Raw genomic sequence first — 24,567 nt, 5'->3', positions numbered from 1 at the left:
CCATCAGGTTCTTCAGCACCTTAATACTGTTTCAGAGTAACTCGCTGCATAATAGTAAATAAATTTGTAATTTTTTTAGACTCCATATGTCTACACAGATGCTATGAGATGTCTTTTTATGTGGATAATGTAAGCATAGTAACAATTGAACTCTCTCTAAAACAGAAAATCTCAATGAGAGACAAACTATAAAACTTCAAAATAAATTCATCACTAATAAAAAATTTTATACCTAGATCACACAGGTAAATGGTAACTAGGTGTTACTAGATCACACAGGTAAAAATGTTAATATGCTTATTTAAATTAGTATGTATGTCTTTTTAGTTTAATATATTCACATGAGGGCAATATTAAAGGATTGTTTAATTATTCATTCTTTAAGTCTTCTGAGACTGAAGAAAAGATTCACACTGATGAATGAAAAGAGAAAAAGATTATAACCGTCAGTCATTTGTATAATTCAATTTTTTAACAGCATGTGATTCAATTACTGTGAAAGCTAGTAGAGAAAATATAGATTTCTTTTTTTCCCCTGAAAAATAGATTTAGAATGCCATGGGTGGTCTGTTCCACAGAAAATTAAAAGACCATCTCTGTAGTTAATACTATTTTTTCAACACAAATTAAGACAGTTCTGGACAATTGCTTGTGAGAACAGACCATGGAATTTAATTGGGATTTCAAGTCTTAATCTTCCAGCAGTTCCTCCCGGTTAATATGGTAATATTAGTAAATACCAAGTCTCTGAATCTGTGTGTTAATGTGGGATCTTAATAATTAAAAGCCTAATCCAGTCTTCCTAGTGCAAGACTGCTGAAATATGATTGTATATTTAGAAATAATTAAATTGGAAAAAAAAGCATAGCACAAAAATATCAAAAAATAATGTTTTCAAGTCTTTTTCTTTAATGTTTTCTCTTTGCAAGTCTTCCAACATGTTTCATTCATGATCCCCACAGCTTAGAATGTGCTTTGTGACTCATTAGGTACAGCTGACCAATAAAACCCAGAAGAGGATTTTAATGCTTTAAGTTTGAAAATAATTGGTCAACATAGTTTAAAATTCTAACATATACATTTCAGAGAAAGATGACTGTCAGTTAAAAAGCCCTGTTTCTCAGTAGAGAGACTGCATTGCTGCAATGAACCACAGGTCTGATCCAGTTCTAAAAAAATAGATGCATGGATTCTGTGTTTGTTAGGCTAAAGTTAAAGTTGTAATATTAGTTGTAGAGCTAAATTATCACCTACAAACTGTTGTGTGGTTTTTATGAACAAGTTTTCCTAAATGCTTTGATTACCCACTTGAGCTATCTTTTGAGCAATCCAAAATAATACCTTTCTGTAGAAAGGTAATATACCTAAAATGGTGAACTTGCTTGAAAATTACTCTTCTGTGGTGTTCCAAGGGGGCTTACAAAATGTCAAGGATAATGCTATTTCCTAATAAAAATAGAAGCCAACCCTTTTCTGAAGCATCTGACTAGAAACTGTGCATTTGTTTTTACTGTTTTAAGCCATTCAGGAACACGCTATTTTTTTCATGCTGGTTTTTTTGTGGTTTTGGTTTTGGTTTTTTTTTTTTTTTTAATTGACTGCTTAATCTATTTAAATTTCTCTTTTCTTAAAGTAAAGTCAGGTTAATAATACATCTAATAAGGAATAATGCAATTTTTCTATTATGTTCTGTCATTTTTACCTGTTTTTTCTCCAAAAATTTCTGTATATGCTTTTTAAAATAAAGAGTGTCAGCTGAGTGTTTCAGAAGTTTATGTTTAACATATATGTAGCCAAACTTTTGTAAGTTTTATATCATCCTGATGGATTGTCAGAACAGATACTTTTGAAGGGTCAGTACAATAGCATGATACAGATTTAAATATCTCTTTTTCATGGTATAGACAAGGACTGATATATAAGCAAGATAAATTTGTATCAATAAGCACTGAAATGCAGGAAAGAATGATCTAATTTTCAGAACATTATAAATGACTTAATATAAAAATAAATGGCTTATAAACAAATGAGTACAGTTCATAACTTTGTCGTAGTTTATCCCAAATCATAAATACTAATTGAATGTGTATGGGAAAATTCATGGGAAGAATATATTTTGGTCAGGGGTCAAGTTAGACTTTAAAGCATATATTGGATTTACTTATTTCAAAGATCTAATAAACCTCTATTTTTCAGTGTGGAAAATCTGTTGGAATTTTTAACACAAAAGGGAAAAAAATTTGCTATAGCATACATCCAGTATTAGAAAAGACTGGTGAAGTGTGTATATATCCTAATATAATATGCGATTTATGATACATATTTGTCCATTAAAAAAATGGTTATAGAAAATACTACCATAATGGCAAACCAGCTCGAGATCCAGATCAGCCCTGATGTTTTTCTTGATTGGAAGCTCTTTGATGTCGTAATGAAAGCAGTGGAATTTCAGTACAAATGTGTAACCTGTTCTGCAAGTGTGATTTGTTGACCGTGGTAAATGACAAATGTTAGATAGACATGCTGTTTGAGGTGCTGCTAGGCCTGTTCTTTCTGCACATGAGGCCTTTATAATGTGTTTGCCATTACTTACGCACAGCTAAATGGTAATATCCCTGTAATTACAGTTTTGTGTTTCAAACATCAAACATCTGAAAAAAAATATATATCTCTGGTTATTGTGTTGGGATTAAACCAGGAGCTGTGTGTTATTAGCTTGCTTGTAGTGCTTAATGCAGATTGTAACTGAGGTGTTTGTAAATCTTACATAATGTCCAAACACATTATTGTTCTAATCCTGTGTCCTATCTTTTATCATATTTTACCAGGGTTTTGTTTAAATTATATTGCTGTGGAGGGTTATCAGTTTTAATTTTTTTTTTTTAATATCCTGAGCATGAATAGCAGTCATCACACTTTGGGAATTCCTTCAGTGTGGGCAATAACATGCTTCAGGAATATGTACAAACCTGCTTCATCACGGTGAGGTTGATGAAATGTAAAGTGTTGCTTTGTGTTTTAACATGCCTGTGGCTTGTATGCAGTATATTGGTTAAGAAATGCAAAACCTGAAATGTATTACTGCTTGGAGGAAGAAAAAAAAAATACTTGGAAGGGGAATAATTTTGAATAGATTCGATGACTTTTACTTTTTGCAAAAAATAAAAAAAAAAAATAAAAAGATTGGTCATAGTATTTGTAAAAGAGGGAAGCATTTTTTAATTAAATAATAATCTCTCTGACCTGCTTTACTGTCATCTTCTTCACAATTTTTTAACAAGTTTTTTTTCTGTGTTGTGTTCTATGCTCTAAAAATTATTTTTCTGAACAAGCTGAAAATTAGCAGTAGATGAGAAAAATGCTATTCATTGGAATGGGCTCACTCACTGAGTGGGAATTTCACAGAAGTTTGCTGCACTTGAGGTTAGAGAGAAAAAGAAGGTGCTTATTTAATTAACACTGTGATTTTTCATCTAAATGGTAGAAAGGAGAAAACTTTGCCGTAAGGGCTTTAGAATTAGATCACATATTATTTGGGAGATAAGAGTTATAGCCACACCTACACTGTTAGGTTTGAAGCAGCTTTTCCTGTATCTCTGGAAGCTGGTTCTCCTAAGTTCCAAGAAAATGTTATGGTTTACTGGTGCATTGGTCATATAACAGACTGGTGTGTATCCCTCGAAAAACTGTAAAGAAGGTACCAGTTACCCTTTGTAGTGTTAATTGAAAAATAATTAAAACAATACCAAGTGTTGGTAATAATTACTTTGTTAAATATTTATTTAATGCTGAGACATTAAACCAAAACCAGCTCAAGATTCTTGTTCACTAGATACTTGTTACCTGTGTGCATAACAGTAATGGTTCCTGTTTCCCGTGAAATGGAGTGGTGAGGGAGGGCTTTTTCATTCCTCCTGGCAATCCATTTGCACTAGTATGTGAGTAGTAAAAATTGGTCTGACTAGAAAAAAGGAAGCTGGTGATTATTCTAAGTTAGTTTCAGAGAAGTATATGCCTGTGCTCCTAGGTGTTGCTTTAAGTTATTATGGTAGCCATAGATACAATGCTAGTTTTTGTATGAGATGTTTTTGACTCTTTGCCCCACATAATAGGGATAGTCTGTCAATATAAAGATGTTTTCCCAGGTCAATAAAGGAGGGAAAACATGGGAGATTTGTCTTGAAGTGTTACCAATAAAAAAATAACAAGATAAATTGCATGTACTTATTTTCTTCACCAAAGAAACACAAAGAATTTGAACTTTGGCATCGTCATCCTTTCTCTTCAAAGTAAGACAACAGTTTGGGAGCTGTGTACAAGGCTGATGACAATCACTACCAACACTCTTTGCCATTTTCCTTTTAATGATTTACTATTTGGATGATCATTAGCTGGAAAGAAGAAATGTTTCCATAAGCATACAAGGCATCCAGGCTCATATCCCTAATTACTATTCTTTGGAAAGATGACAGCATATTTCACTGTAATTATTGCTCAGCTGGATGTGTGCTTATGAAAAAGAACTCATTTCAGATTATTATATGGCACTCTCTAATGTGTGGTGTTTGAAACCAGCAAAGAATAGACTTGATATTCTTATTGATTTCTAAGTGTAGCAAAATTATTTGCAATAGATCTTGTGAATATTCAGTTTCTTTGAGCAGAAACTGAGAAACATAATGTTAAAAAAAAAGCTTTAAAACATAGTTGAGCATAGGATTAGACCAAGATATTACTGAAGGCAGCTGGATTAGTTTAAAATGCAGCAAATCAAGGTTATGGCTACTGTGACTTCACCATGGAGAGAATCTATGTTTGTAGGTAGCAAACTAGCCCAAAGCATTTTCATACGTCCTTAAAATACAGTCATATTTAAAAGCTGACTAGAAAAACTGGAAGGTGCTGCTTGAAGTATGTGATATCTGGGTGTGTAGATGTCTCCCTGCTTATTTTCATGATGCAATTAAGTTGTCATTGCACTACTTTTTTTACTGCATTACTGAAGTTCTGATAGTGAAGTGCCAAGAAGAAAGGTGTGACATGGATTCTATTTCTGTGTATCAGCTGAAATGTGGAAAGTTTGTGCAATTAAGAATGTATTGAAACAACTAAAAACTGAAAGTGGAATCTTACTCTGGGTTTTCTCCTGAAAATAATTCAATAGCTGAAAAATTATCATCATGCAATTTTACTGAGATGCATTAGGAGAAGTTGGCCATGTATGATGGGGAACAGTACGTAGCCAATCATTTCTGAATTACTGGTCATCTTGGTATAAAAGGATGCATATTCAGTCCCATGATAATTTTTTTTCCATGTGTGAAGGAATTTCATTAAGAGTTGCGAAAACAAGTTGTCCGTGCCACTTTTCATGACAAACACAAAGCATGGTGAGATGTTACTAACACTTTACACTTGTCCTAACTTAGTACATTAACTTAAAATTCAGTCTGGTGAGCATAATAACATTATATACTGCATCCTGCTAGAAAAAAACAACCAGAACAGCAGTCTTCTTTTGACATCTGCAATGTCTTTTGATAGTATAAACTCATGCTGAATCAAGAATAACTACACAATGTTTTGCCAAAACCCTTGCTCCGTGTGTGCTACAGCTTACTGAATAAAATCTGTATATTGAATCTAAACTAAGCTAAGGTAGTTTCTTGTGATTTTTTTTTTTCCATTTTGAGGAGGGTAGAACCTATATAGCTTTTATAGAGCATGTTAATGGGTATTTTGCTTAGTAAAACTTATTAAGTATAAATGCAAGTGTGTATCAGAAACTATTGTAAAAAAGATGGTGTTAAAAATGTGATTGTGGCCTCTGTATGTTAAGATGCTAAATGACGCATCAAGGATCTTCTTGCCAAAAGGCAGAGATCTGAAAGCAAGCCAAGAATGTTTATTGAAATAAAAGGAAGCCTACTGACACAGGAACTTCTAGTAAAGGGAGAAAAGGGCCTTCAAAGAAATGTGTTGCCAATAATACCTTTGTCTGTATGGCTGGGTTTGTAAAAGAGTGGAAGTATTTGCTGCATCATTCTAAGATTATGTTTGTACTCCATGCTTGTACAATACCTGAAAGTGTTTACTGCTTTTATACTGAGAGACATCAGCTGTTTTTGTGCCAGTTCTGACTTAGGTTTTGACCTCCTTTCATACACTGCCATTAGTGGTTTAGTTGACCTGCCTGTCCCTTATGACAAAGTAATGAACTAGAAGTAAAAATCTGTTGCAGTAGCAGAGTTTGAATTGAATGAGCAATCAGAAGTGGAGTGGAGCGGAGCCTATAATACATCTAAAACAAGTACATAAAAATACTTCTATCATGGGGGGACACCTGCTATTGCTTTGTCTTTTGCTACTGCCTGTCTCCATCTAAACCAGCACTTCCAGCTCCCTACCCCTCTGACACTTTTCATTCTGTGTCTTGTGATGTATTTATACTACTGAAAACAGAGCTCCATGTTTCACTAAAATCAATTGCTAATCCCCTATTATTGGGAAGACTTTGAAAGCTGAGGCAAATACCATTAGAGCAATGCCATTGATTGGTGTTTCAGCAAATGTGTTAGTTTGTCTGCCCAAACCTGCTGTCTAATTATTCCTGAATGAACAGAGAAACCACCAGCTGTCAGGCCTGATAACCTAAAAAAAATTAAAAAAAAAAATCAAAGGAGTTGAAATGTATTTGTTTCTTTCCTTAAAAAAAAAAAAAAAAAAAAAAAAAAAAAAAAAAAAAAAAAAAAAAAAAAAAAAAAAAAAAAAGTGATACTGGAGCCCATTTCTCATTGAAGAAACTGTGTCTGTAAAAGTTTAAAAAAAACAGTAAATACTGGGATTTGAATTTCTGATACATGACTCCTTCCTTACTCTCACATATTTCTATCTTCTTTATATACCAGGTTGTGTATATGTCAGAGATCTGAAAGGGCCAAGAATTTTATGTGTGTCCCTGTTAATTTTAACTTACATATCATCGGCTCACAAATGTTTAAAATTTAAAAAATCATAACTGCATATTTTTAAGTTCAAAATAAGCAATGAATGCAAAATTTTAGAAAACTTGAAAAAATTACATCACTCAGGTATTGAACTTATTTTGTCAGAATAAATATTTCCTCATCTTTTAACATTAGATAGTTCCAGGTGAAAACAAGAGCTGTTTAGATTGTAAATAACGGTACCTGACACTTACTTTTTGGTGGGATGGAGATCTGTATTTTAGACTTGTGCCTCAAGATGTTGAGATCTACCCCTATATAACAAAATTCTAAATGCAATAAAGCACTAGAGGAGAAAACGGATTCTTATAAACAACAAAAAAGCTTCATTAAAAATTGAAGCTTTAAATGAAAGAGCAGAATAGGAGACAACTTGCTTCCTTCCAGGGTGTCTCAAACCTTCTGTGATCCAACGCAGGAAATGTCCCTCCTAGTTTTATTCTTTCAACTCCCACTGCTCAGACTAAGAGTTTTCCAATTAGCATTGCCTGTACGGGTGAAAGATCCATGGTATCTACTCTATTACTAGAGCAGTTAGACTGGTGGGTTATAACCACAGGCTGGGTGATTTATAGGTTTCTCTGTGTGGGAAAGTTTCTGCTCAGTGAGCTGAGGTTTGAATTTACAGTAACCCTTCCTTATTCCACTTCTGTTTTTAAATATAGTTGGAAACAAGCTCATTGGAAAGTGAACTTGGAGTCGGTTACCTGGCAAATTACTCAGCTATAAATTCTAGCTTCCGTTTGTGAAAAGAGGTGAGGGTTTTGGTTTTGTTTGGGGTTTTTTTGGTAAACAAGTCAAATTTTTCTTTTTATTGAAACATACTAATTTAAATTTATGTAACATTTATGGTTTTATTCTATTAAGTTAACCCGGTCACTGTTGCTACTGTTATTAAGGTACAGGAGTAAAACAGCCAATTAAAAAAAAAAAAAAAAAAAAAAAGCTAAAGTAGTGCTATAGAGCAAAGGTGAAGTACAGAAGTAAGGCCTACAGTATGACTCGGGTCTAGGTTCTATTCTATATGGTGCCAATATGCCTTAAGCACAAATGATGTTGCTTGCTGTCATGAGGTTCATATCCTATAATTGTTTGACCTTTCTGCATCCTGCATATACTGCAGCATTATGGGTGTGTGTGTGTGTTTCTCATCAGCACTGTGGATATTGAAAAAAAATCTTATTAAATGGAGCAAAAAAAATGGCTTACACAATTAATGGAAACCCAGAAAAAGACTGAGACAGGAGAGCAAGTAGCTCCATCAGAACTCAAAGCGAGTCCTATGGTCCAGCTTCCTTGAAGGAGTTTTTGGTTTCTTTGTATGAAGACTGGTGGTTTCGTTGTGTCAGAAACCACCTATAATTATTTAATGCTACTAATTTCCTCCAGCTTCTAGAAAGACAAAGCTGCCATGTACGTCTGAAAACACACAGACTTCTGGTTTACGATTTCATTTGAAGCATTTCTACGTCCTAATTCATCTGTAAATATGGTGTTGTAATGCTTGCTTACACTTAACAGAGTAGCTACCAGTGCTTTCAGGCTCTTTAATGAAAGGCACCTTCATTGCAAATTAATTTATGAATTTTAAGAAACTCTGGGTGTGTTCTGTGACAGAGTTCATGTTTGTCAGCCTGTAGCCCTTGTAATATGAGGTTTCAAAAGGTCAGATGTGGATTCCTAACGAATGTGTTTATTTTAGAGTAACCTATGGAATCCAACCTTTTTTTCTTTATCCCCTTTCCTTGTTAGACATGAATATTCCTGAACTCTTGGGAGTGGCTAGTGATGTCACTTAATGATTTCTAAAATCCTGCCTTGACAGGTATCTTTTCACTCCATCACTCATTGCTATAAGATGAACTCCAGTTCCAGTGATCAAAGGAATACAATTATATGACCAAGTGCAAAAAGTGAACTTCAGAGCTGCCTGCTGACACATGGTTAAGTTGAAAAATGTTTTTTAGGAACTGCAGTTACCTCATCTTTCCAGTAGATGACACTTTCACCAAAACACTTTAGTCTCAATTCACTATTTTCTGATTCCTTCCTTTTCCCCTCGTTGAGCTGTCATTTTGAGTTCCTTTTCCTTGAAAGGATTCCTTGCTTGGATGCTTGATTACAGCAACTTCTTTTTGTTCCCAAATGTATTAGTGATGCAGTAGAATTGCATCAGTGCCATTCACAGGTGTTCTTTCTGTGATTGCAATACCCTTTTCCTCAATCCTCGCCCTTTCCTGGTGGCTCAATGGGCAATTGAAATCTATGGAGATTTCAGAGCCTTAGCAGGCACACCACTTGACTTTTTGTAAATGTTCATCATACATCAGTCTATTGCAATGTAAGTAATATTTTAAAAAAACCAAACATACTGTAAAAAATAAATGTAACCTGTACTATTGTGTGCACTATATAGTCCAAAGTCAAGGTCTTTAAAGGATCTTAATATCCTAAATGGCTTAATTTCTGGAAGTGCCTAGATCCTCATAAGTGTGCTATCCTGCAGAATTTTCATCCCTGCATCAGACATATTGTCTGCTCTGTTCATTTCAAGGAATGTTGGATGTGTAAGATACTGTAGTTAATGTGGAGAAGAGCTTGAGTGAATGATAAGTAAAGTGGTAGGGAAAAACATGGAGGCAGAGGGGAAAAGAGCCTCAGCTGGGACCGAGGGACTAACTATTAACCTCAGCTTGGTGTACCTCACTGACAGGCAGCTGTTTTTATCCAGGAGGAGACACTTTGGATGGAGGGCAGCAACCTGCCTTGGAGTTCAGCAATTAGGATGCATCAATTGTTCAGAGAGGCCATAAGCTGAGAGGCAAAACCTTTCTTTGAACAATTATCTGTTTCCTGTTTGTGCTCAGTCTCCTGTGCCTCTTTCAGTGGTGGCCCTGGTGCATGGACACCCTGAATCCACCTGATATCATGCAGGGCTTAGTAGACAAGAGGAGTAAGAACAGACTGAGTGCACCAAGAGAGCTGGTTGGTATGCTGTGATTTTCTACCTTGTTAAAGATTCTTAGTTTAGGTACATGAGACTTGGGCTTGAGTGAGAGGACCAACCAGTCGGATAGCTGTGAGCTGGCAGCAACAATTGGATGGCTTGGCAAAAACTGATAGGCAGGAACCTGGGGATCTGGGAGGCTTTGCTTTGGGGCTGGGCATCTATATAATGATCCTGCAGAGACAGATAGGCACCAAAGCAGCTTCAAGGATCTAAGCAAGCATACTTACTAAAGCCAGTGACTCATATATATACAGAAAGTGTTCTGCTCCTGATTCAGGTCTTTATTATTTTACACTCTTAATTAAGTCTCTTTGAACCCACAGGTGCAGCCACTTACTGATGCTTATTTGAGTTCTTGTATTTGTCACAGGCTTTCATTTACCAAGATATTTCAGTCAGAAGATTGAACTAGACATCTTTCAGGGGATTTTATTGTATTCTTGGAAACTGTGACCAACTTTGGGACTTTTCTGTTCTGGTTCTGGATACCAGTATGTGCACCTGTTTGTAGGCAGGTCTCTGATGGCTGACTTGACCACAACCATTCCCACTGTGCAGGTTGATTGAAAGCTGATTGTGCGTGTATGGCAACTAAATTATTTCTTATGAAAAAGTATTTGATTTAAATTTTCATTTTTCAATTAGTTGAATTTTAATAGTCAAATGGCAAATTCTAAGAAGAAGAAAGTTTTCAGATATATGAGAGAGATGAAATATTTAGGATTCATACTTTTTCATGTCTGCCTATTGACTAGTCAAATGTTTTCAATTTTCAAAATATGAGCACATTGAATATTATGTTCACTTTCATGTGCATCCTACAAATCTTTTAACCACTCTCTTCCAAACCCATAGTTGATGTGCCGATTTTTTTCTTTGGTTTAGTTTCTGTGAAGTTATTTCACAATACTTCAGTTGTTAAGTTACGCTTACTAAGTTATTTCAGTGTTAGTTGCACTGTTTCATTTCATGGTTTCTTAAAGCACTGTCTAGAATCCAGACAGTTACGCAAATCCCTGAACTTCAGTCATTGTGTCTGAGTCTTTTTCAGATTTTTTTGTTCTAAGTTTGTTTGGTTTCTCTGGTTTTTCGGTGGGAGGTTTTTTTGAGTTTTTTTGTTGGTTGGTTGGTTGGTTTTTTGTTTTGTTTTGTTTTTTTGTTAAAGGTTGGGTTGTGGGTTTGGGGTTTTTTTTTTAATCCAAAGCAGAATAACTTTTGGGGAATTTAAAGGATAGCTTATGGAGTAAAGCTTGGTATAAAGGAATAAGAAGGATAGGAGCAAACTGTGGCACATGTTCATTCTGGTTTTGCTAGAAGAAATTTCAATCCATGTTACCTATTTGCAGGCCACTGTCCTCCTCACTGCATGTTCAAAGAAAACACTGTTGTGGTTGTGTGGTTTTATTTTACTAAGTACCCCTGGAACCTAAATAAAACAGTGCAATGTTTGTGCCAAAATATTTAAATGTTTTTTGCTCACAGAAGTTATTGGAAATGGTTTTCATAAATTCAGGAGAAGGGGGGGGAGTAAGCTAAGAAGCTGCAAAACTGTGTGCTAGAAAGTATAAATAACTTATGTAATTTTTATATTAAATTTTGCCATCAACTTCAAACACATTTAATTCATGCCCTCTGTATATTTTACAATTCAGCTGGAAAAGTTTTTTAACTGATCATTTTGCTCCAACCTTCACTCAGAGGAAGAGCTATGCACACTTTACGAAAGCTGAGCTTTCTGCTTATATTATATAATAAAAACATCCCCTCATGACCCCTATGAGTGTAGAAATTCAGCTTAACTCTAGTGTTCTATATTGTTTCCCTCTAGGTGTCTGAAGATGTCTAACCAGAAGGGAGGAGTAGGTGCTGGGATTTATGGGAACTTTGGATGGCTAAAAGTAATGGCTTACTCTAAAATGTGTTAAGATTCATCCTGGTCTTAAAATATTTTTGAGGCAGGGCAAGTTGTAGGACATTGAGAGTCCTATGCTATAGGTGAGGTACCAAGATCTCTCCCTTCCTTCAGCAAGCCGCAGGACTCTCCCTAATAATGCTGGAAGTTAAAATGAATCATTTATGAGCATCACTAGACACATGGGTGGGGCCTCTTTTTGAACTGGTATTTTGTTGATGCAACATGTGTGACGGCCTCTTAGTTCTGAATATAAATGTTACTGAGAGGAAATTAGGTTGGTTTGCAGAGGAGATCTGTCAGACCTTGCAGTGCACCTTGCTGAGGACCAGATACCTCCACCAGTACTGTGCTCAGATACTAGTACATGTAGAAGAAAAATGGAAGGTGAGTGTCTTGAAACTTTACTATTCTTTGAATCAGGACTGAAAGCAGAAATAATTAAATAATCAAGTGTATAGACATAAAAATTTACACATAGTTTTGTATATGGCATTAAGTCTAGAAACTGCTTGTATGTTTGAATGTTCTTTGTGGAGTTAGTGAGAAAGCAAAAAAAAAAATTTTGGAAAAAAAATCTTTTATAAAGGAAAAAGAGAGCTATGAAGACTTGGTGAAACAACAGCCAGCTTGAGAATAAGAAATAGCATGAAAAGAATACACTGTATTTCCAGCATAAAGTACTAGTTTTCACTATTCTTATGCTAGAAGCAATTATTTCACAATGAATGAAGGTGAAATGTGAATTGTTAGAGAAAATCCAGTGAGTGATATTGACAGTTGGGTTTCTCCCAGAGACAGAAAACCCGTAAGAGATGTGAAATTGAATTGCCTTTAATATTTTTTTCTGAGCTACTTTTGCTTAAGAAAGCAATCACTAGCTCCTTTGTGATCCAGTTGTGATACCTAAATCTGATAGGTAAAATATGGGCTGACTTTTGAGCGCTTCCTTGGGAAAGATGTAATAGCTCCACTCCCTGATGTTCCGGTTCAGCTGGATTATTAATCATCAGTGGATGAAGAGTAGTTGTCTTGGTTTACAAATGCCTCCAGAGGCCAGGCAAGGATCAGGTTCTTTCAGTGCTCTTATCCACAGGAATTTGTTGTGTGTGCCATAGGCACTTTCTGTTCTGCCAGACCACTTTATGTTATGGTTGACAACTCTCATTAAGATACAAGATTTTCAGTTCAGTTCTGTTGCTCTTTCTTGTCAGCAGACATGATGCATTCATGAGCAATAGTGATGTAATCCACTGCTGTATTTTTTGGTTGTTGTTGCTAATATGCGTGTTTTTGACATGGGTAGTGCCCAGGCCTGCATTTGTTGCTGATCTCTACTGAAGAGCTGAATGACCAATTCATTACCACATTTAAATAGTTAGATGAGAAATGAGATATTTTTATTCAAGGAAACAAATGAGAAAAAAACCTGCCTTTCCCCCCCCCCTTCCCTACCCACCCTCCCCTCTCTATTAATTTTAATTATTATTTAATTCAGGATGTGATCCTGTGAAACTCCAGGGGTTTGTGTTAAAAGTGTCCTGGTCCCATGGGCTTCACTATGAATCTCCTTTTATGTGGATACACCTTTGGCTCTAGATGGGAAAAAATAGTTTCCCTTAAATTCCAACTCTGTATTCAATTTGGTGCCCTAAAGTTAGAGAAGTTGCATTGTTAGATTTTCTGTAGGCATAGCAGGATCAAACTTAACCCTTTAGAATTATAATAATATATAAGACTTTGTACTTCAGTAAGCCAAGTTTCCAAAACTGCTGAGAATCTGTGGCTCCCATTGTCTTCAATTACAGTAAAACACTTTTGAAAATAAAAAGTGGTATGCAAATAAGCAAAGATGAACGTTGCCACCCATCCTTCTGGCACCAGTGTCATAATTACTCCTATGAAATGACTGATATGCAAGCAGAATGCCTAAGGGGGAATCAGTCAAGATTTTTGTCAAGCTAATCATAGCACTTAGGGTAGATTGTCAGCATTTTTTAAATGTCACAATTTGCGAATGTTTCGTTCTGCTTTACATTCCTCTAAGAGATCAGCAAAGTTTTTATGACTTTGGGAGTACAGACTGAGACATTTGCATGGATATTAAACATTGTTTACAGTTCTGTGTAGATATTTATATGTATTTTTTTTCATAAATCATTTAGAGTGCCACTTTCAAATACCTGCATTTGTTATCAAGTCTTTAAATTATTCTATTTACTTTATTATTTCACTGCTTGTATAAAAAACCCGATCAAATGATAACATGTGCAATACTTTTGCTGTCTTGCTGTTGTTCAAAAGTAACTGTCTGTAGACTGTGTGTTGTAATGTGGAGAGAATATTACTATAAAAAATCAATTTTTCAAATAGAGATGCTAAGATCATCCCTCAGCATCAAGTATTTCAAATACAAGCAGGCACTACATAAAAGAAGTGAAACTTGTAGCACAGCTTTAAAAATCAAAGAGTTAGACAAGTTTCCATCTGCAAACTGGAAAGTGGTGAACTTGCAAGGGTACTTTTATGTCTCAATTTCAGAGATGCTGAATTTTGAATGAAGTCTTGAATGAATTTTTTGAAAGAATTATCTCTGTCTTTAATCATTATTTCCTCTTCTACCTAATCTTAACCACAGACAAAGATGGGAACTTAATTATATGGGTTTTTTTCCTTTGTGTTCCTTTCTCTGTCCTACAGTCATTGAGCTGGGAGATGTCGACTTGAACTGTCCTTCCAACTGTCAAATACATAATACCCATTTCTTCGGAACTGACAGACAGATAATAAGGAGAGGGCAAGCCTTCAGTTTTTATGCCCATTTCCAAAATCGGGAATGGGATGACTCCGTGGACCAGGCTGTTTTCACCGTGGAGACAGGTAGTCATTCTCAAGCACTCTTTCATAGTTCTTTGCTGGTTTGTAATATTTCCTATAATCTTCAGTGACAACTATTATCTACTCATTCATCTTCCATGTGAAGAGATTGCCTTCCCCTAAACCAGGCAGTTCTTCTAATATGTAAAGTTTTCTCACTCTGCTACAGAAGTGACAAGTGAAAAAGAAATCCACCCTTGGGAGCTTCGCCTTGCAAATGATGGCTAAGCAAATTACTAGCCTTTTACATGTGCTTTGTTTAGTCTGATGGAAGTTGTTTTTATTTTCCTGAAAAGGCCTCAGACCCTGTGAATCAAATGAGACGAAATGTACCTTCCCCATGGGCAGATGTCTAGATCAAACCTGCTGGAGTGCTTCCTACAAAATTCATCAGCCAAAATGCATCAGTATCAGCGTGTTTCCTCCCTCCAGTGTCTGCATTGGCCGTTATATTCTCAATATGCAAATCACATCTTGTGGTCACACATATCAGCGTTGTCTTGGAGATTTTTATGTCCTTTTTAACCCTTGGTGTGCAGGTAAGGACTCTAGTGATTATCAGATAGTTTTAAGAAAATTGCTAGTGATGAGTAAAAATGTTGAATACATTTATTATTTAGCTGGTAAGTAAAGGATGGAGTCACAGAAATGAAGAGAAACAAGGAGGGATTTTGTTTTGTTACTTTTAATTTTTTCCTCCTTGTTCAAGACTGTCTCAGGCCAGTGTTTTGATTTGTGTTTTTAATGGTGGTAGGGGCGAGGGGGAATGTTTTCCTGCAATTTTTACAATCTTGACAGGATAGAAAGCACTGGGGACTAACTGAAATACAGGACGTTTTCTCTGGTTATCAGGAAACACATTTTTACTGTGAGAGTGACTGAGCAGTGGGACTGATTGGCCAGAGACGTTGTGGAGTCTCCATCCTTGGAGATATTTAAAAGCTGTTTTCCTGGGAAACTGGTGGGAGGTTGGGCCAGATGACCTCCAGAGGTCCCTTCCAACCTCAACTATTTTGTAATTCTGTGAATTCTCTGTTATCGCTGTGAAATAACATAACACAAATACATATTAAGTTCTGTAGGTCTGGCTCTGGTAGCAAGAAATTCTGGACCCTATAGGACCTTGCCAAAATCATTACATGACAAATATTCACATTGCCTTTGCTGATTTGATCAAAATGAGATACACAACTCTACCTGTTCAGTGTTTAACTTGTAGAATAGCTTAGTGTGAAGATAAATTGCAGGCTCTTCTATTAAGATGTACTACAGCAGGGAGAGACTGCCTAAGGGTAGTATCTAGCTGTAAGTAGGAATGAATTATCTGTGAACTTTTAAATAGCTCTCAACCTTGTACATGCTTAAAAGTAAAAATCAAAAATTGATAGGAATAGAAAGAGGGATCCAGTGAAGCAGAAGATACAGAAGTGCTAGAAACGTATATTTTGTCTGATTTGTAGCTCTGCATTTTTTCCAGATGACCCTGTATATATGGACAATCAGGCCCATAGAGAAGAATATGTTTTGAATGAGCATGGAATACTGTATGAAGGAGTTCACAAGCATATTACTTCTCGACCATGGCACTTTGGACAGGTACTTTTTGAGGACTTCTTCAGAAATAGATGTCATCCATGTACTGATAAGTGAAGCATTATCTATATTTTTTCAGAAATGTATGCTTTATTTGTAGTGAAAAGGTTTTTAGGATCAGTCCAGCCTATGCATACACAAAAGAAAATGTCTGAGAACCTCACTGCAGCCCTGGAAAACTGGAAGGAAGTTTTCCATAGTAAAATTAAAGAAAATGCACAATGTTCTGGGAATAGGTGAAACAAATATTGTGCTTTTGATGGAAAATTATTCAAGTGGCCAAATATAAGTAAAATGACATGGTTTTCCCTTTGGTTTTCCTTTAGGCAGGTAGACAAAACCATTCAGACCACTAGGAGCTGTGCTTGATTTAAAAAAAAAACCAGAAAATAAAGAAAAGGGCAGAAGGCAAGAGATAACAGTTCATATAAGTTAAAAAGACTGGATTATTGACAAGAAAAATAATTTATCAATGCTAGAATACCACGGTGCCTATGTTAACCTCTCTTTCCTCAGTTCGAAGATGGGATACTGGATATCTGCTTGAAGATCTTAGATATGGGTGCAAGTTACCACCACGGCTCTGATCGTGACCACTGTTGGCGCAATGATCCTGTGCATGTCAGCATGGTGGTAAATCACATGGTAAGGCCTCTAGTGGTGTGAGACCTCTGAATAGACCAGGTCATGCTTCATTATATTATGGAAGGACAAACTGCACTGTAATCTAAAACACTGTGGTAAGGTAAAATCCTATCTGTGCTCAGATTCACAGGGAAAATAAACTTGTAACACTAATCTATGTTGATTTTGAGGCATGTTTAGAATGTGAAGATGTGGTCAGCTATTTGAAAAGGTTGTTTTTCTTTTATCTTTCTAGATAAGCAGCCATACCACTAACAGTATCATGAAGATTCCAGAAAACAATGATTACCTGAAAGGAACAAAGCCTTTTTCCTGGAATGGAAGTGTTCCTATTCTTCAGCAGTGGTACAATGGCAGATGCAGGCCAGTCAGATATGGGTACTGTGGGTCTCTTGCTTCAGTAATGTGCACAGGTATGATATTTCAGTCTGCCTTTACCTAGCTTAATCAAAAAAGAGTAGGGAAAATGAGGATCAAAAATGTCTGATGCTAAAAACTATTTGAAGAATATTACTTCTAAGCATTTTACTGGAAAATAAATTGAGTATTTTTCTCATGCTCCTAATATAGTATTTATTATAAACCTATTACTTTCCTATACAGGCTGAAGAGCAAGAAAAGCAGTTCTGTCTTTTCTATGACCTTCATACTATGCAGTTATCAGTACTGCAACTTTTATTAAAACACAAAGCAAATGCAGCATCTTGAATCATAGAATAGTTGGAGTTGAAAGGGACCTAAAAGTTCTCTAGCAATGTCTCCTCCAAAACACAAAAGCATCAGGCTATTTTCTCCTTTTACTGCAAAAAGTAATAGTGGACTAAACACTACAGGCAAAAGTTCTAAAAAGAATTCTAAAATTATACTATTTATTTACTGAACTAGCTTGTACATTGAAAACAGATAATTTGAAATCCCATAGATTTGTACTACATTGCTTGTAAGAAAAAAATAGTGTTTCATTAATGTGGAACCACGTTAATGATTTCTGAATTGAAAGCAGATCTGGTTTTGGTTTTGTTTGGGCTTATTTTTTTATTACTTTTTTTTTTTTTTTTTGGTTGGTTGGTTGGTTTTTGTTTGTGGTTTGGTTGGGTTTTTTTTGTGTTGTTTTTTTTTTTTTAAGTTAGAAGAGTAACAAGCTATTCCTTTCTGCTAAGCCTTTTTCAGACCACTTTGCAAAAACTAAAAACAAGTTTTGAAGACAAAATCACTGCATCTCAAATACTGCCTCCAATCCATTCTGTTTCTATAATTGCAAAGTAGGACATACAATAATTATTTATAGAATGAGTGAAGGATTTGCCTGATTAATTGTGATTTATAATTACTCATTCATATTTTTTTCTTTCAGTGATGAGGTGTTTGGGAATTCCAAGCCGTGTTGTAACAAACTTCTGTTTTCCATGCTCAATTGAGAATCCCCTTGGTATCAATGAGATTTTTGACTGTACTGGCAAAAACTTGTGTGGCAAAGACAAGCTATGGTAAATAAGAAAAACATAAAGCTCTTTTGCTCTTTTAAAAAATTTAATGGTAGAAAAACTGGTATAAATCTAGCAGATCAATGTAGCTCTTTGGTTTCTTTCTTTCTCTGGTGTGGTAAGGCTGTTCGCTTTTTTAATAATTCATTTCAAAAACATGAAATTACTAAAGAGACACTCTGGTTAATGTATATTTTCAGAAAAAAAAAAAAAGAAAAGCTTATTGTGAGAATCCAGTCTGACTGTTTATCCTCAGGTGAAAAATAAGACCATCAAACTTAGTAACTGTAAAAGTATGAAATAGATAATGAGAATTTTTTTGTGTCCAAATCTCATCTGTAAGACCTTTCAGTGAATTTTCTGCCATATCACTTGCCAAAAAGATAAGGTCAAAATGAAATACTAGGGGAATGAGGATCTGATTTTAGCATAAAATACTTGGGGTTTATACTTTCTTAAGCCCTTAAAAATATGACTAAATATATGATTTTCTTCTAAAGAATCAGGAGGAAAGTATTAGGAAAAGAAACTACTTAAACAAAAGAACTACCTTGGCATGTTATCAACTAAAAGACACATATTTTACAATCAGGTCTGCGGTGTTATGGAGTAAATCTCTAGTCTGAGCAAACAAAACCACTCCTGTCCTCATTGTTAAGAGCGTTAAGACATAGAAAGAATTCTGAGGATTAAAATATTATCTCTGGTGTGGTTCTTCTCCATTGTAAGGAATTACACTTTATAATCCAAGTCTTTACTTCTATATTCCTATTCCTTCATCCTGTAGGCGATACCATTGCTGGAATGAATCTTGGATGGCTCGCAGAGACATAAATCAATGCTGTGGTGATTGGCAGTGTCTAGATCCAACACCTTTGGAAACTGGCAGAGGTAACTGTTTACTATAATTGTAATAATTTTCCTTGTGTTATGTTGTTTTCTCTACTTAGGTTACAATGTGTTATAACATTTTTGTTCTATGGCCTAGGTTCAGCTTGCAGTGGTCCGACATGGGTTCGAAGCATCAGGGAAGGGGAACTGGACTTGGATTATGATGGTCATCATATGTTTTCTCGAGTAAATTCAAACTATGTTGGCTGGCTTTCCCAAAACAATGGCAAAAGAACAAAATTTTTCTGTGACACTTGGCCATGTGGACAACGTCTAATCACCAAGAGTATTGGCAGTGAGCAATTTGAAGATATCACCGGAGCTTACAAGTATGAACTAGGTATGACTAAAGCATATTAAATGGGCTAGAGGAAATTTTATATGCTAATCATAGAAAAGTATCAATGTAGTCTCTGCTGTGTTAAAATGTGTAGAACAATCTGAAATTGTCTTTTTTTTTTTTTTATTTGAGAAGGAGGAAGGTTCTTTTCTGTTCAAAGACCTTGATTCTTAAACTTCTAAATATGTTTAGGTGATTCAAACAAAGCACATAGTAATTAGATGCATTTAGGATAGAATAGGATATTTCAGTTGGAAGGACCTACAATGATCATCTCATCCAACTGCCTCACACTTCAGGACTGACTAAAAGTTAAAACATACTATTAAGGGCATTGTCCAAATGCCTTTTTTTTTAAGGTGCTGACAACCAAAGGACACAATCCATCCCTCTAGGAAACCTGTTTTAGTGTTTGACCAACCTCTCAATAAAGAAATGCTCCCTAATGTAGTCTAAATGTAGTGTAGTCTAAATGTAGTGTAGTCTAAACCTTTCTTGGCATGGCTTTGAACCATTCCTATACTTCCTGTCCCTGGACACCGGGATAAAGAGCTCAACACCTCCCTTTCCACTTCTCCTTATCAGGAAGCTGCAGAGAACGAGATCACCTCTCAGCCCCCTTTTCTCTAAACCAGACAAACCCAAAGTCCTTAACTGCTCTAAGGACATGCCTTCCAGCCCTTAGAATAACATCATTAGTATGTACATATTTTCATCTCATCTGTACAGTAGTTTAAAATATTAACAGACTTGAGAGAATCTAAAAAAACCACAAATTCTTCTAAACCTAGGATTAATGTCTTACTTGTTGCTTCTTGTACAGGGTCTGTCAGAAAATATACCTACTTACTAAATTCATGTATTATTAAAATATTCTGCTATTCTTACTTTGGGCTATAGATTACTGATTTTTATATTCCAGTAGAAGGGAGGATTTCAACCAGTAAAATTGCCTAGAGGAATGAAAGGTGGATCACAGCTGATTGTACAATTGCAAGCTCTGTGGGGTGGTTCTTTTTTTTTCTTTGTTTTTGATTAGTTGTTGGAGTGTGTGTGTGTGTGTGTGCGTGTGTGTATTTTTTGTTTGTTTGCATGTTTTTAGTTTGTTTTATTTTTAATAAGATCAAAAAAAAGGAAAAACTGATAGTTTTTTGTTTGTTTGTTTGTTTGTTTGTTTTAATGGTGTATTTTGCCTTTTTGAGAGACCTGGTAGCATTCCATATTCACCCTTTTCCTTATAAAGAGTTATATTTTTACTTTTGCTAATGATACATTTTGAGATTTACGTGACCATCTTTATATTTAACTACTTAAAAGTAAAAGAATTTTTAAAATTTTTTTTCATGAGACATTTATTTTCTTCTGTGCATTCAGACTGCTGTATCTCATGTTTCATTATCTGGTGGATTTGTGCTAGACCAACTGGGTACTTTAGGTTCCAAGAAGAAGAAGCAATAAATTTAATTATCTTTATTATTTGAGTAGAATAATAACAGGCTTCTTATACCTCCAGCAGATGCGTTATCATGCCTTCTTCAACAGGTTCTGTGAAAAACAAAGAAGCCTATTACCGGGCCTACAGAAGAATTCACCCAGGGTACTGCAATGCTTCCAACTGCCATATTGACAGAGAGTTATCATCTCTGAAAAACCCATTTTTGAGTGACTCTGGTATCAACATGAGGTTAAAAATGGCTAACTGCCCAATGTATGGTGAAGATGTCCAACTGCACTGGCTGCTTGAAAATCTGCGTAATGAAAACAAAACCCTGAAGTTTAATTTGTGCGCACAAATTATAACCTACAGTGGCTGCCCAATGGATCAGTTTTGGAAAGACAGTGTGAATGTCACACTGGGTCCAAGAGAAGGTAAGAAGGTGAAATTGTCTAAAACTCTGTTCTTTTCAGGAGATTGCTGTTTTTTAGGATTTGTGGAGACTTCCTAATAGAGGTGGGAAGTGAAGCGTATACAGTGTTAAATACTGACAGCTGAATTCCCTTTAGGGTGATCACTCAAAAATCAACACAATGTCAATACTACATGTATAGTGACAGGTAAACTGTAGTCTTTCCTTAACTTCTCAAAGCTTATAGATTCTTTAAAAAATTGTTTCTAATAAAATTTAAATTCTGGTCTCTCTACTCAATACAAAGATTAAGTTGCAGTTGTCTATCAGAAAAGCATTGTTTTCTTTGGCCAGAAGATATTAGCCAGTGTAAAAGACTTGCTTAGAGCACCTAGACATACCATATGTTGGGAAGTGCAAAGGTGTAGCAGAACATAAACACCTGTTTCCATGGTTAACATATTTATTTCTGGAAGAAAAAGACACTTTTACTTAAACCACATCATTATAAGACAAAATTTCATATTGCTATTAAAATACTAAGCTTTAATTTGCCTACATTTGAATTATTCCTTGAAGACTGAACTGGAATGAAAGTTTCCAAATTCTGAGTAGTAATAATAATAATAATAATAATAATAATAATATAACTAATCTCCTTGTGAATACACTGATATATTAATTGGAAATAGTGAAACTTATTGTTGAAGATGGCAATGTTCCCTAAGTCAGGAAAAATCTTATCTGTTTTAAAAGATGCTGTGATATACCTTGATATTTATTTAAACTATTATAACTTTCAGTTAAACTTTGGGAGGAAGGAAAGTGGAAAAAATAATAATTCAGAAAAAAAATTAATTTGTTTTACAGTGAAAAAAATTCCACTGTGTATATCATATAATCAATACGGACCTTACCTGTGTGATCACAACATTATGAAAGTAGTTGCTGTCTCAGACCCAGAGTGTGGAGAAGTTCTGATGGTGAGCAGGGATATCGTGATCAACAGACCACCTGTTATTGTAAAGGTAAAGAACTTTCACTTTTTTTTTTTTTTTACTATAAGTTTTAATTTAGGAAGATTGGTGTGATTCTTAAAGTATAACACTTGACTTAAATTATAGAGATCACAGAAGTAAATAAGAAAGAAACATGTATGAATAGTACTTTTTTATTATTTTGTTCCTTACATTTATTTACTTCATTGCTAATTTTGTAAGGATTACAAAACATAAAATGTGTTTATTTTCTGACTAGCTACTGAGCCAGCCCAGACTGAAGGTACCATGTACTGCAGAGATCTCCTTCTGCAATCCTCTCCAGGAAGATATGAAGAACTGTGTCATGACATTAGAAGGCTGTGGTTTATTCAAAGAGCCAATGACCATTGAGTAAGTTCATCAGTTATTTAAACGTGGATAATATTGAGGGGTGACTAAGGTGTGCAAGATCAGAGCAGGTTTTGAAGAAAATATTAGTTCTGATTTTCTGGTGTTTAGCACCTGAACAGGACTTTTTGTCCCTTATTAGTCTGAGACTCCATTAAAAACCTCACTCCTCTTGAAACTGATGGATCATTTAAAGCTGGCAGATACACTGCTGCTTCATTTTTCTCAAGATTTAATTTAAGTAGATGTATCAAATTCCTTTCTGGAAGGGAATTCACTCTTGTCTTTACGAGAAGTGCTAACTGAGTCCCTTACAATCCTATTGGCTTTTAATAAAATTCCTCTAAATATTCATGAACTGGCACCACATATAGGAACAATTAGAGAATGACAGTGAGAAACAGCAATATGCATTCTAAAGTCATAAGATGTTAATCACAGGAAACTGGAAACTTCCAGTTAGTTTTCCTAGGAAAAGTAGCTGTTCATTAATATGCATTACTGCGCTTCATGACAAGGAGAACTGACAAAAGCATGACTAGTTTTGAGGGGAAGCAATTAGGAATTGTTCTCACTGAATAATAATGAACTCAATTCCACAAACCTGCCTGATCAAACTTAGACTGCTGGAAATGGGAATCAGTATACACATCTTTGAGGCAGAAGGGTACTAACATTTTTTAAGAATTCAAGAGAATATCACAAATTATTTTCCAGTTCCAATTACAGAACTGACTACAAGAGTATTCTAAATTTTCTCTTGGGACAGAAGTTTTTACCATGCTTTTCAAAACAAAGAATGTGGGTTTTTTTGGAGTAAGTAATGAATAAAAAGTTGTCAAAACACTTTGTTTCTAAGAATGTTGTAGCAAATCAAACCCAATTTTTTTGCTCATCTTGTAGTACTTCGGGTCTCTGAGCTACCTAGGGTCCTAATTCTTTTCCTTCTCTCGCTCCAGTTTAGGAACACTGGCATCCAACCAGCAGGCACGGACCATTGTGGAGTTCACACCTTATAGGCTTGGCAGCCACCGGCTCCTGGCCAACTTTGGATGCCATAAGTTTGCCTACTGCAAGGGATGTGCCAAGGCTGAAGTGTGCTGCTCTGCAGGCCAGAATGGTGTCCTGCCTGTCAGCCAGAATGGGTCACTCCCAGTGTGTGAGAATGGCTCTGTCCCCATGAACGGCTCTGGGCCTGTCCCTGTGGCCGACCCTGCGTTCAACTCCATGTGTGAATATATATGTATCCCAGTGTGCAACCCAAACTGCAGTGCAGGGGGCCAACCTGTGTACGACTTCGTGTACCTCCCTGCAGGCCATCCCTTATGCAACTCCATCTGCAACCAAGGATTCAATCCAAGTATCAGTTCTGGTTTTGAGATGGGATGTGATCCTGGCTTCCGTGTCATATGCGAGACAGTGCCTCCTGCTACGTGTACTCCGATGCCTCCATCCATGTATGGCTCCATGCCTGCCCCAACATCCAACCCTGTGTGCACTCCTGTGCCTCATGTGGTGTTTGAGACAGGTTCTGCTCCCACACAGTTGCCTGGAGCTGGAGGGGGGCCGATGT

At 35.8% G+C, this 24,567-nt stretch overlaps 1 protein-coding gene across 1 annotated transcript; it reads left to right on the top strand.

Moving 5' to 3' along the window:
- Positions 1–15,224: 15,224 nt before the first annotated feature.
- LOC114057064 (protein-glutamine gamma-glutamyltransferase 5-like) lies at positions 15,225–23,191 on the top strand. Its single transcript, XM_027882861.1, has 10 exons — positions 15,225–15,345; positions 16,284–16,402; positions 16,916–17,044; positions 17,280–17,457; positions 18,399–18,531; positions 19,316–19,419; positions 19,517–19,759; positions 21,302–21,628; positions 22,477–22,634; positions 22,864–23,191. Exons 1-10 carry the CDS (start codon positions 15,267–15,269, stop codon positions 22,999–23,001), a joined length of 1,608 nt encoding a protein of 535 aa, XP_027738662.1. The 5' UTR covers positions 15,225–15,266; the 3' UTR covers positions 23,002–23,191.
- Positions 23,192–24,567: the final 1,376 nt, after the last annotated feature.

This window comes from Empidonax traillii, unplaced genomic scaffold (genome assembly GCF_003031625.1).
Source record: "Empidonax traillii isolate 1590-97213 ecotype Southwest subspecies unplaced genomic scaffold, ASM303162v1 scaffold113:size1526484, whole genome shotgun sequence".
Taxonomy (NCBI): domain Eukaryota; kingdom Metazoa; phylum Chordata; class Aves; order Passeriformes; family Tyrannidae; genus Empidonax; species Empidonax traillii.
Note: the sequence above shows the minus strand (reverse complement) of the source record. Positions and strands in the feature narration are given on the sequence as shown.

Bases quoted from the DNA above. Each gene is read 5' to 3' on its own strand.
- LOC114057064 (XM_027882861.1), top strand. From the start codon at position 15,267: ATGCAAATCACATCTTGTGGTCACACATATCAGCGTTGTCTTGGAGAT. The intron at 17,045-17,279 runs GTAAGGCCTCTA...TTATCTTTCTAG, and splicing joins GCATGGTGGTAAATCACATG to ATAAGCAGCCATACCACTAA. The intron at 19,420-19,516 runs GTAACTGTTTAC...TCTATGGCCTAG, and splicing joins ACCTTTGGAAACTGGCAGAG to GTTCAGCTTGCAGTGGTCCG.